The sequence below is a fragment of the Pristis pectinata genome, chromosome 5, assembly GCF_009764475.1.
Source record: "Pristis pectinata isolate sPriPec2 chromosome 5, sPriPec2.1.pri, whole genome shotgun sequence".
NCBI lineage: Eukaryota > Metazoa > Chordata > Chondrichthyes > Rhinopristiformes > Pristidae > Pristis > Pristis pectinata.
The window spans coordinates 16,682,365-16,696,457 of NC_067409.1; the positions used below are offsets into that span (position 1 = coordinate 16,682,365).

A 14,093-nucleotide genomic window follows, 5' to 3' on the forward strand; every position below is an offset into this window, starting at 1 on the left:
TTCCCCAATCCTGGGAAAAAGACCGTGTGCATTCACCCTATCTATGGCCCTCATAATTTTATATACCTCTATGAGATCACAGCTCATTGTCCTACACTACAATGAAACAAATCCCAACCTGCTCAACCTCTCTCCATAACTCACTCCCTTGAGTCCCGGCAACATCCTTGTAAATCCCCTCTGCACTTTTTCCAGCTTAATGGCAACTTTCCTGTACTATGTAATCAAAACTGAACACAGTATTCCAAATGCAGCTTCACCAATGTCTTGTACAACTGCAAATAGCAGCCCAACTTCTATACTCAGTGCCCTGACTGTGGCATGATGAATGTGTTCTTAAAGAGGTTGTGATGCAGCATTGCCAAAAGCATTAAATTGAGGACTAGTTGAATCGACCAGGCTACATTCCCTTAATTATAGAAGGTTGTAGGAAAAATTTCCAAAATCAATTATTTTCTAATGTATTTGTCCCCATTTCTGAATATTAGAATGTAAGGACATAGAAGCAACTGAATGTTATCCAATAATTAATTGTAATGATTTTTCTAACCAACTGCTGTCACTAAATTGTTACCAATGTACTTTTATCTGTGATTAAGTTTATATTATTCAGCACAGCCATCAATTAATGATTTGATACCACTCTTGTGTATATTATACTTCACCCTATTTGCCAACATTCCATTAAGTTAAAGATACTTAAAATTCTTCATGTCTTAACCATTTTTCAGACTTTACATTTAACCTTTATTCTCACAGGCTTGGGCTGAAAGATCAACAGGAAAGGGAGATTATTCACGTCCTTGTTCACTGTTGCCTGCAAGAAAAGACTTTTAATCCTTTTTATGCTTTTTTGGTGGAAAAATTCTGTGAATATGAGAGGAGATTTCAGGTAATACTGCATTTACAATTTTCTGATGGTTCATAATCTGTTGGATTTTTAATTATTTTAATCCTTTTACCAGCAGCATTAATGAAATTAGAAAATTAAAGTTGCCAATATTTAACATTTCTGCATCATTTATTTAAGCAGTAGAGTTTGTACTTCTGACAGCCAGGTCATTTACACTCATGATTATGAAAACAAGGGCTGAGAAACCCCTTGGGTTAGCAATCCCAGTACTAATGCAATAGTAATGCCTGCTGTTAATTTCCATTGTTCGCCTTGCTGGTCAGCTAATTTGCGTGAAGGTAGTAAGAGCCTGAAGGCATCGGTCCTAATTAGGTACCAAACTGGTGATAATGGTCAGTCTTAGTAACCCAGTATAAGAGCAGAATATTTACTCCATTGACCCTAAGATAGCCAAAAGTAATTGTGCCACTACTTTTCCCCCACATTTTGTGTTATCTTATTAGGGTTTGAAAGAGAAATGGAATTGCAGCATTTAATGAATTAGTGACTGACGAAGGTGAGCCCTATGCTGGAGGATTCTGGTTAAAGTTTAATCTTTAACTCCACACAGATAGGGCCAGAAGTCAGAATTGAACCCAGGTCACTGGAATTGTGAGGCAGCAGCTCTATTGCTATGCCATCATGCCTATTGAGAGCTTCGAACAATGAAAAGTGATATCAGTGAAGTATACAAAATTCTTAGATGGCTTGACAGCGTAGATTTGCGGAGGATGTTGCACCTGGCTAAGAAGTCTAGAACTAGCGTTTCTCAAAACAATATATACATCATTCAGGAATGAGTTGAGTAGAAATTTCTTCAAAATGGCAAATCTTTGGAATTCTATAACCCGGAGAACTATGGAATATCATCATCATCATTGCATTTAAAACAGAGATCGATAGATTTCAGAAATCAAAGGAAGCAAAGGAGGGAGATTGGTCTTTGACATAGATCTTCTATGGTCTCACTGAGTGGCAAAACTGATGCGAGGGACAGATTGAGAATATGTGATTGCAACACAAGATATCAAGAGGTCGTGAAGGGCCAATGCAGGGAGAATGTTTCCTCTTGTGGCAGAATCTGGAGCAAGAGGTCACGATTAAAAAATATGGCAGCTCACCGATTTAAGACAGAAATGAGGTGACATTTTTTTGAGAGTGGCAAGTCATAAGAACTCGCTTCTTCAAAGAGCAGTGGAAGCAGAGTCTTTGAATAATTTAAGCCAGATACAGATAAATTCTTGATATGCAAGAATGTAGGTAGAAATGCAAAGTTGAGGCTACAGTCAGATCATTCATGATTCTACTCAAAAACTAAGCAGGCTTAAAGGGCCGACTGGCCTCCTACTCCTAATTAGCATGCTTATATGGATTCTTGCTCATATTTCCTACATTCTTATGACATTTTAGACTTTTTATCGTCAGAAGTGGCGGTGAGGCAGGAAGGAATAATATGTTGTGGGATGGGGTCAAGGGCACTCGCATCAATAGAGTCAGAGCAATACAACACGAAAAAAGGCCCTTTGGCCCAACTCGTCCATGCTGACCAGGTTGCCTAAATGAGCTCAGTGACAGAGTTGTGGTTGAAGGGACCTTCAAAGCATCCCTTCCACTGGGCACTGACTTGACTGTAAAGTGAAATTAGTTAATTTAATATACAATAAATCAGTCTTGAACCTCTTTTGTATAGTTGTGCAACTTTGGGTACCCTGCCTTTTAAGATATTTTTGACCATATTCAAAGGTACAAAATGATCCTAGGACTTAGAGCCCTAAGTTATGAAAGATGACTCTCAAAGCTTATTTTGTTTGGATACAGAGAATTTTGGAAGGAACAGAACTTGAACTGGCTTTTTAAGATACTGATAACACAGTTTACATAACAACATATCACTGAGGAGTGAGAGTAAGGCACTCAGACCCTGCAGTGCCAATTAATAAGATCATGTGACCCCCCAACTCTAGATTCCTTTCTACCCACTGTAACCTTTCACCAGCTTATAAAGAATCTATCTACATTATATTCAAAGAGTCTGATTCCAGTGTACTTTGAGGAAGGGAGGTCCAAAGACTGGTGACCTCTGAGGGGAAAAAAAATTCTTAGTTCTAGATTTTTCCATGGACGAAAACATCCTCTCCACATGCATGCTGTCAGAAGCCCTTGGGATCTTAAGTATTCCAATCAATTCCCCTCTCACTCTTCTGTGCTCCAGTAGGTACAAGCCTAGCCTGTCCAGCCTTTCTTTAGAAGACAAATCTGCCTGTTCCAGGTATTGGTCCAGTGCGCCTTCCGAGAATACCTTCCAATATATTAATATCCTTAAATAATGTGACCAACGCCATAGCCAGTACTCCAGATGTGATTTTGCCAGTGCTATATGTAATTTAAGCATGGGGTGACACAGCGGCATTGCTAATGGAGCTGTTGCGTCGAAGCTCTGGGAGCTGAGTTCAATCCTGACTCCCGACGCTGTCTGTGTGGAGTCTGTAACAGCATGGGTATCCTCTCGGTGCTCTGGTTTCCTCCCACATCCTAAAGATGTGTGGATTGGTAGGTTAATTATTCTCCCAGCAACAAACAATAAAGTTCTGTTAACTGTCCCTGATTATTTGCTATACCTGTATATTAGCCTATCCTGAATCATGTACCAGGACAGCCAGATCCCTCTGATTCTCAGAGCACTAAACTCTTGCCATTTAGATAATATGCTTTTTTTTTAATTTTTCCTGCCAAAATGGACAATTCCATATTTTCCCAAATTATATTCCATTTGCCAGATCTTTGCCATTGATTTAACCTATCTCTATCGCTTTGTAGCCTCCTTACATCCTCTTCACAACTTTGCCACACACTGACACTTTTCTGAGAGCCCAAGTTTGGAAAGTACGAATTGAAAATTATTGAACATGTGAAAATGAGTATTTGTTTCTCATTACACTGTTGAATACAGCAGATTTCTCACAAATTAACAAGTGGGGAACTCCTCCAAAATGAGCTGTATTTTTTCTAAAACTATTTAGGAACAAATTAGTTATTTATAGACATCAGTACAAAAAGGTGATGAGTGCCATTCTTTATTCAACTTGATATTGTGGTCAGGTAATTTGAAGTGCCAGTTGATTTTCGTTTAATACCATATTTTATGTTTTCTTTCTTTCTGATACTTAAAGGATTACGTCTATTCATTCAGCTATACAAGTTTACAAGTGAATTAGAATGCATTTACCTGACACGATTCTTCCGTTGAAGATAAACATGACCACACTCAATATTTGTTTTGTTTCTGTGAGCATTAATCTCTGTGCTTAAAGCTGGCCTTGAGAACTAAATGCTCACATGTCAACAGGTTGGGAGATGTCAGCAAAAAAATTCTTCCATTATAATGCAGGTTGTATTATATACTGCAAGTTAAATTGCATTTTACCTCCATTTAGCATATCAAGATATTGGTACTTTGCCGTGTTGTAAAAGATGCCATTCAACATTTCCTCTAATAACTTAAGCTGATGGATTTTCGTGATGTAATGTTGACTTTAAAACAGATTGAAAGGTTTAGCAATTCTAACAATATAATAGTGTATTTACGATCGTATCAGTTAGAGTTAACAACAATAAATAGCTTTACATTTTTTCAACATATAATATGGTTACGACGGGTTCTGTTCCTGAGAACTGTTCACAACCTGATCGTAAGTCAGAAATGAACAAAACGTGTGGAAGAGGATCACAGATACAGCTACAACAGGAGAACGAGCAGGTGTGGGAAGAGCAGCCACCAGCCAGCCTCACTGACAGAAAGTGAGTCTGCTCAGCACTCCCAGCTCTGCTCAGCTTGACACAGCCGCCGATTGTTGCGGCTTGGAGTTGGGTGGGGGGGAGGGGGAGGTGGGGAGAGAAGGCACACAGAAATGCCCCATTACCACCCAGCAGAAGATGTGTGCAGCCCCACAGAAGCTAGTAAATCCATCCTATCTATTCTGCCAGTCTCCCAGATGCTCATTCATATGTACAGAGTATCCATAAGTCGGGCGTTCATAACCCAGGCAGGACCTGTAGACAGATGTGATAACAGCTGAAATCTTTTTAAAACAAAGCTCACAGAGTGAAGAATTAATTTCAGATGTGGTTTCCGATCTCAACATCAATCTCTACTGAGGAAATACTAATGAACAAAGTTTGTCTGCACATTTTAAATAGTCCTGGATTCAGATTTGAACTTATTTGCTAACATTATAAAAAATAGACAATGAATTCTGATGGAATCAAATGATTCATCCTATCCATTTGGGTGCTGTTTCCAGAATAACCTGTTGCAAACTCTTAGCTACCATTTTGATACCTTTACATTGCAATTTCTGTGACAGGAGTAGGAGTGAATGTGATGAACAAATGGTGGCAATTCACCCCCTGTACTTTGAAACTCATGTTTAAATACTAAGTGTGGTTATTTTCATTTTTAATTACAAATTTAAAATACTCTTTAACCTGCTTGTCTGAGAGTGGGAGAGTTTGTGCTGTTCAACTGGATTAAGAAGCTAAAACCTTGCAAATGGTGTTTAGGTTCATTACCTATCTGCAGATACTTTTAATATTTTTATTTGATCCTAAACAGATGACATTCCAATTCAGCATGTGGGATCACTTCCGAGAATTGAAGAGCATGAGTAATGTGGCAACCACAAATTTGGTTCATCTTCTTATTCACCTTCTCAGTAGGAAAGTGCTATCCCTCGCCATCTTTAAGGTGAATGCATAATGGATGTGAATTCATTGCTGTTCCAAACGTTATTGATTATTGTAGAAGATATTTAATTTAGATGCTTCTTTGTTGCCTTCCTTATGGCACAATGTGTAATTTGACATCCTAGTGTGTTATTAGGTCACTGTTATTGAACTTCTGCTAGCCATGTTCAGCATTGGGCGCAGAAAACAAATAGCGTACCTCCTGGAGTGTTGGAGAGATCTTCACATGAAAAACTTATGTAAACTTGCTTGCCTATGGATCTAATTTTCTATATATATAATTTAATTACATAAAAAGATCTAATTTGCATATACTTTTCACACAAAGGTATGAACCAAGTTTCCACAGAAGTGAGAGAACAAATAGCAATTATAGCAAGTATAAATGATTTTATCAGGATAATGAGTAGGTGGGGGAAAAGTGAATCGTGTGTGTTTGGGTGGATAAATAGGAAGCCTTTATTTCAAAAGTAGATTATAATATTACTGGAAATGTAGTGGGATGCTGGATTGCTTGAGTTGCTAGCATTAGAATCTGGCCAATGACTCAATTCCACTGTAAAACCATCCACTTGGATACTTGCTTTCAACGTGGGAAATTAAGAAAAGAAATATTGATATGGTTAAAACAATAGGTAAAATCTAAAACCATCTAATCTCTCAATACGAGCCATGAATATCACAATCGTAAGGTTGCTATCATGTTTTAGTTTTTGTAGCTAGTTGGTTATTAAGCCTTACATGATGCAGTATATATCTAAATTTAATCCTTGTCTGTGTTGATTGCAATAGGGGAGAGAAATGACTGAGAATTCCATTCCTGATTGCAATCCAGGAACACTGTTCTTAATTTGCATCTATTGATGTGGAGTAAGAACTCAGTTTGATTGATGGCAATGCACCCAAGCGTGAAACCCTGTAAACTTATTCTGTTTGAATTAAACAAATAAATAATGCTCACTCAAGTGCTGAATGAAAATCATAGCCATAGCCTATACCTCTTCCAAAAAATTACTCATCATTTTGTTGAAAGTGATTCTCTCAGATATATTTAATATCCTCTCAGTGAAATCTAGACATAGATGATAAAATTCACCATTGCCTTCAGTATGGCAATGCAGCCTCTGACTAACTGAGAAAATGGATGCTTGCAGATCTAAACCTAAAACACAGCATAAAATTCATGTTCTACGGAACAGCAATAATTGCTACGTACCTGTGTGCTTCTAAGACTTAGTCTAAGTCTAGAGGCACATCGAGGTTCTGGAAAGATGCAACCAATGCTGTCTCTGCAAAATCCTCTACATCCACTGTCAAGATAAGTGAACCAACATCAGCATCCTGTCCCAGGCCAGCATCCTCAGCATTGAGCTCAACTAGGCAGGTCAGATCTTTTGCATGCCCAACAGCAGACTCCTGAAATGGATGCTTTATTCCAGCTTTGCCACAGAATGAGATCACCAGATGTCCCAACAGAAATATTCAGGGTGCCCTCAAATCCTTTCGAAATTTATAGGATCCCCATGACTTCTGGGAATACCTAACCAATGACTGCTCAAAGAGAGGAAGGAACATTCAGGATGACACTGATAATCTCAACTCCATGAATAGGGGGCACATAGAAAAACAGTGGAAAGAATACAGTACTTCATGTCACTACCTGTTTGTAGATTCCACGTTGGCCTTGTCACTGGATAAATGCTGTGCTAATGAAGTTAGACACCATCCAGGACAAAGCCTGTTTAACTGTCATCCCATCAACCACCCTTAAATATTCCTTTCCTCCACCACCGGCAGGCAGTGTGTACCATGTGCAAAATTCTCTGCAGTCACTCGACGGAGATATTCCAACAACGCTCCTCAAACCCGTAATCCCAACACCAAGAAGGACAAAGGACAGTAGATATCTGGGAATACCACCACCTGCAGGCCCCCCTCTGTGTCACATACTATCTGATTTGGAAATATATCACCATTCCTTCATGATTACAGGTCTAAATCCTGGAACTCCCTCCACAACAGCACTGTGGGAGCACCTTCCCCAGAAGGACAACAGCAATTAACAAAGGTGGCTCACCAGCACCTTCTCAAGCAATTAGAACTGGGCAAAATATGCTGGCTTTTCTAGCAATGCCCATAACTCAAAAATGAAATAAATTAATGTTTAATCAAGCATCTACCAGGATGATGGTGAACTGGATGCCCCTTGGTCACTATTTTTTGTCTAGCAAACCCAATGCTGTAAAATATCCCTTTAAACACATGGCTGTAATAGGAAATAGATTGATTAAATGACTACTTTATGTCTGTTTAAACATCAGAGGAAAATAACAAAATGCATATAAACCTAAAACAACAGAAGTTCTATCCCAGTACATATTTTTTTAAAAATTGCACAGTTCTGATTGGAACCTACTAGAGTACATAATCACAGAATGAAGGAACGATGAAGGATGTAAAGAAGATAAATAAATGAACTCATTGTACTGTTTGAGATGATTAGATAGAGACAGGAGCTAAGAGTAAGTGCACATTAGAGCATACCTTCTACTGCTCCAAGATTGCCATTTATCTGTACCCTACACACCGTTTCTACCAGCATGTCAACAGTGCAGCCATAGATCTGTGTCCACTACTGGGGAATGAGGGCTTGGGTGGTTCAGACAGTGTAACTTTAAAATTAAAGCTGGACTAGTCAGGTGAACTCAGGAAGCAGGACTCTGGAAGAGAAATATTGTAAATCTAGGACACTTTTAGTCAAAAAACTATGGGTGTTGGGTTACATTTTTATTGATTATTGTGAGATGTAATGATACAAATCAGCCATGATCTAATTAAATGACAAATCAGGCTTGATGGGCTTAATAATTGCACCTGCCCTTATTTTCCCAATGAAAGCAATCTGTATACATAAATTACCTGTTCCAATATTGCAGGTGATTGAGTTCAGTGAACTGGATAAACCTCGAGTCAAGTTCCTGCGACAAGTTCTCCATAAACTACTTATGGATACAGAACCAGAAGAATTAGTAACAATATTTCAAAGGTAACTTTTTGTATTACATTTTATTACTAATAATATTGAATTCCATAAGTGCTCACCCATGTAAGTTTACTTTAAAATGCAATAGGCTTATACATCTATTTAATGTATCTAAGATGTAAATGTAAATAATTCCAATATGTCACTGCTTATTTTAACACTCTTAACTTCCTTATGTTAATGCTTAGTTTGAGAGAAAATGATGATTAATGATTGAATCATTAAATTGACTTTGTACAATTCTTTGAATTGCTTATTTGAGTGGCCTGGTTGCAAAGAGTTCTGCCTTCTAAAATCCAAGATAATTCAGATCGGAATCATATTTATTAATACTGACTTACAGGATGTGGTTTGTTGTTTGGTGGCAGCAGTACAGTGCAAAAATATAAAATTACTATAAATTACAAAAATAAATAATTAGTGCATATATAAAGAATAATGAGGTAGCGTTCATGGACCATTCAGAAACCTGATGGCGGAGGGGAAGAAGCTGTTTCTGAATGACTGAGTGTGGGTCTTCAGGTTCCTGTAGCTCCTCCCCAATGGTAATAACGAGAAGTGGGCATGTCCCGGATGGTGAGGGCCTTAGTGATGGATGCCGCCTTCTTGAGGCACCACTTCTTGAAGATGTCCTCGATGATGGGAAGGGCTGTGCTCATGATGGAGCTGGTTGAGTCTACAACCCTCTGCAGCCTCTTGTGATCCTGCACATTGGAACCTCCATACCAGGCTGTGATGTAACCAGTCAGAACGTTCTCCACCGTACATCTGTAGAAATTTGTAAGAGTCTTCGGTGAAATACCGAATCTCTTCAAACTCCTAAGAAAGTAGAGCTGCTGGAGATACCAACAGAGGGATAATCAATCCTTTGCCTTAGTTATGCTGCTGTTGACCAGTGCAACAACATATTACACATATTTTGCCTATTTTCATCAATAATTCAGATTACACGTGCATCAGGTTGCAACAATTGTATAGGCCAATTAGACTACTCATAGAAGACAGAGGGTGGTGGTAGATGGAGAGTATTCTGCCTGGAGGTCGGTGACCAGTGTGTTCTGCAGGGATCTGTTCTGGGACCCCTGCTCTTTGTGATTTTAATAAATGACTTGGATGAGGATGTGCAAGGGTGGGTTAGTAAGGTTGGTGCTGATACAAAGGTTGGTGGTGTTGTGGATAGTGTAGAAAGTTGCTGTAGATTACAACAGGATATTGATAGAATACAGAGCTGGGCTGAGAAGTGACAGATGGAGTTCAACCCGGAAAAGTGTGAAGTGATACACTTCGGGAGATCGAATTTGAAGGCAGAATACAAGGTTAATGGCGGAACTCTTAGCAGTGTGGAGGAACAGAGGGATCTTGGGGTTCACATCCATAGATTGCCGCGCAGATTGATAGGGTTGTTAAGAAGACGTATGGTGTATTGGCCTTCATTAGTCGGGGTATTGAGTTCAAGAGCTGCGAGGTGATGTTAGAGCTCTTTTGAACTCCGGTCAGACCACACTTGGAGTATTGTGTTCAGTTCTGGTCGCCTCATTATAGAAAGGATGTGGAAGCTTTAGAGGTGCAGAGGAGATTTACCAGGATGCTGCCTGGATTGGAGAGCATGTCTTATGAGGATAGGTTGAGTGAGATAGGACTTTTCTCTTTGGAGGATGAGAGGTGACTTGATAGAGGTGTACAAGATGGTAAGAGGCATAGATCGAGTGGACAGTCAGAGACTTTTTCCCCAAGGCGAAAATGGCTAACACGAGTGGGCATGATTTTAAGGTGACTAGAGGAAGATACAAGGGAGATGTCAGAGGTAAGTTTTTTACACGCAGAGTGGTGGGTGCGTGGAACGCACTGCCAGCAGAGGTTGTGGGGGCAGATACATTAGGGACATTTAAGAGACTCTTAGATAGACATATGAATGATAGAGAAATGGAGGTCTATGTGGGAGGGAAGGGTTAGATAGATATTATAGCACGATAAAATGTCGGCATAACGTCATGGGCCGAAGGGCCTGTACTGTGCTGTAATGTTCTGTGTACTGTCTGGAGGGGATTTCGTACAAAATGATTCTGTATGCAGAATGCATTTTCTTTTGACATTTGAGGTATATAATTGTAGTTTGTCTTCAGCCTCCATAATTAACTTGCTTCCAGCAGGAGATCTAATCCCAATCATTGATGACAGTAAGTAAAGTTTGTTAGAAAAGTACTAATAAGACTAGTTAAAACTCCAATAATCCACTATCCAACCACTCAGAAATCCCAGTGGTTCAGCATCTATCTTAATGGGTAATGTTTGCTGCACTCCCTTCTGGCTCACTGGGGCCCTAGCTCCCGTTTGCCTGGAGTGAGTCTTTTTGGGTAGTTAATGGTTGACATAGAGTCATAGAATTGTCCAGCAGAGAAATGGGCTCTTTGGTCCACTATGTCAATGCTGACTTGTTGCCCATCTACACTGATCTCATTCGCCCGGATTAGGTCTGTATCCTTCCATGCCTTGCCTGTCTAACTGTCTCTCAGGTGTAGTGTTTGTATGATTACATCACATCCTTTGGTGGACCAAAGGGCCTGTTTCCTTGCTATATATCTCTATGATTAGGGCAGCGTTGAAATCACATTATTAGTGGCCTCTTTAGAGGAAACTGTTTTACAACTTGTGCTCAGGAATTGCCCAGTCATTTGTCTCAGATTTCAACAGAAGGTATGCCATATTATTTCAAATATCTGCCCTTAGACTAAAGTTTTGTACTTAAAAATTACAAATTTTAAACTATCTTTGTTATTTATTTTGAATTTTGATCTCTATATAAGAACAGCATAACAAAATGCTCCAATAATTATAACCATTAACACAAACTGAAACTGTGTTCTTCAAAAGACCTTTGTATTCTGTTTTTACAGGATCGCTGGAATTCCAAATCTGGCAATGTTACGGGAAGGTCTGAAACTCTTCATTTCCCATTTCTTATTGAAGAATGCCTCCAGCCTGGGCAGTTCAGAACAAGCTAGTTTGCTTAAAGAACGTGTGGACATTGCTGAAAAGGCTTTACAAAGCAAAGATGGCAGACTAAAATTTTAATAATAAAAAAACCATGAAAAATTTTATTCCAATGTGAAGCGGAAGATCTTTTATGTATTTGTTCACAGGATGCGACTGTCTCTGACAAGGCTGGCATTTATTACTCATCCCTAATTCCTAGGTCATTTTGCACAGCAGTTAAAAGTTAACCATATTGATGGGTCTACAGTCAAAGGCAAAGATGGCAGATCTCAGTCCCTGAAGAGCATTAGTGAATCTCTGGGCTTTTGTGACAGTCTTCCAGTTACTCGGTCACCAACAATGAAACTACCTGTTTATTTTTAACTATTGAAATCAACTTCCACAGTTAAGATTAGATAAGATATCTTTATTAGTCACATGTACATTGAGACACACAGTGAAATGCATGTTTGCGTAGAGTGTTCTGGGGGCAGCCCGCAGTGTCGCCATGCTTCCGGCGCCAACACAGCATGCCCACAACTTCCTAACCTGTATGTCTTTGGAATGTGGGAGGAAACCGGAGCATCTGGAGGAAACCCATGCAGACATGGGGAGAACGTACAAACTCCTTACAGACAGTGGCCGGAATTCAACCCGGGTCGCTGGCGCTGTAATAGCGTTATGCTAACCACTACACTACTGTATTTGAATTCACGTCAAAATCTGTGGACACCAAACTCAGCATTTCCATTTGTAGGATTTGTGCTATAAAGAATGTAGTACATGCTGTTGTATTTAAAAGAAATTTTTGCAAGTTTCAGCATTTGCAAAATTAACCACAAGCCAGCGTATGTTTTATCCTTCAATATCTTGTGCCTTTCACCATGCTATTCACTGGATAATGAACACCAGTATTATCCAGTTTCCAATTTATAACAAATTATATATTTACCAGTATTTTCTGTATAAATAATATTATAAACAAAAGAATTTCAAAGTTTCTCTCCAATTAAACTTTTATAATTCCCAGTTTGATAATTCCCAGTTAAAGAAGTTAATGGTTCTGAGGATATTACATTGAAAATGTTTTGTTGTGTGAATGAGTTTATCGGGAAGTAAAAATCTATTGGAACAGAGAGTAATCTTTAGTCTGCAATTTACAAAATCGTAGCAAGGAAGAAGGCCATTCAGCTCATCAAGTATGTACCGGCTCGGTGAAGGGCAATGCAGCTTGTCCTTCTCTCCATTGGCCTGCAAATTTGTTCCTTTTAGATGCTTATCCAGCTCCTTTTTGAATCCTACTGTTAAATCTACCTCCACTGCTTCCAGTGCATTCAATGTCTTTATCACAAGCTGTATAAACCAAAAAAGAAAATCCTTGTATCAATTTTAGTCCTTTTGTCAATCACCTTTATTTGATGTCTTCTAGTTCTTGACCCTTTTGCCAGTGGGAACAGTTTATCCCCACTTACTCTTACTGTACCCTTTCATTGCTTTTAATTACCTCTACTGTATTTCCTTGCAACTACCTCTGTTCCAAGGACAAAAACCGTACCTTCTCCAATCTCTCCACAAAACAAAAATCTTATCAACCCCAAAATTATTTTGGTTCATTTTTGCTGCATTGTTCTGAAGATTGACACAGAGAAATGAACACAATATTGTGGTCAGAGCAGTGTTTTATTAGGGTTCACCAGTATTTTCTTGCTCTTGAACTCTATGCCACTATTTAGAAAGCCCAGCATGGCATTTGCTGTTCTGCCCTGCCCTAGCTCTTCCAATGAACTATGCAAGTATATTATCTCACCCCTTTTATAAATGTCACCTCTATATTGCTAACCTTACATGGCATTTCAAGTGCTCAATGTTGGGAGAGTACCTGCCTCTACCATGCTCTCTCACAGTGTGTTCCAGATCTCAGCCACCCTCTATGTGAAAAAGTTCTTCCTCCAATCCCCTCTAAACCTCCCCCTCTCACCTTAAAGCAAGGTCCTCTGGTTATAGGCATCTCTGCTAAGAGGAAAAATTTTTCATTCATAATTTTATATATCTCAATAGGATCTCCCTTCAGCCTTCTCCATTCCAAGGACAACAAGCCCAACCTATCCATTCTCTCCTACAAGCTAACTTTCCCAAAAACCTGTACCCACAGATATTTAGAAGCCATTCCTGCCCTTTCTTTAGCCAAGTCTCTGTTATTGCTCCATTGTTGTAATACCTCCAGTCATATAGTCTTATAGTCAATATAGTCTTAATGGTAGGACTCTTGGCAGTGTGGAGGATCAGAGGAATCTTGGGGTCCGAGTCCATAGGATGCTCAAAGTGGCGGCGCAGGTTGACTCTGTGGTTAAGAAGGCATATGGTGTATTGTCCTTCATCAATCGTGGAATTGAATTTAGGAGCCGTGAGGTATTGTTGCAGCTATATAGGTCCCTGGTCAGA

General features: G+C 39.3%; 1 protein-coding gene across 1 annotated transcript in view; it reads left to right on the forward strand.

Annotated features, from left to right (window-relative positions):
- Window positions 1–11,776, forward strand: part of nom1 (nucleolar protein with MIF4G domain 1) — a 45,497-nt gene extending 33,721 nt beyond the window's left edge. The window contains exons 8-11 of the mRNA XM_052016194.1: window positions 760–892; window positions 5,505–5,636; window positions 8,572–8,681; window positions 11,573–11,776. Coding sequence (XP_051872154.1) covers window positions 760–892; window positions 5,505–5,636; window positions 8,572–8,681; window positions 11,573–11,750 — 553 coding nt within the window. The 3' untranslated portion in view covers window positions 11,751–11,776. The remainder of the gene's footprint in view (window positions 1–759; window positions 893–5,504; window positions 5,637–8,571; window positions 8,682–11,572) is intronic.
- Window positions 11,777–14,093: the final 2,317 nt, after the last annotated feature.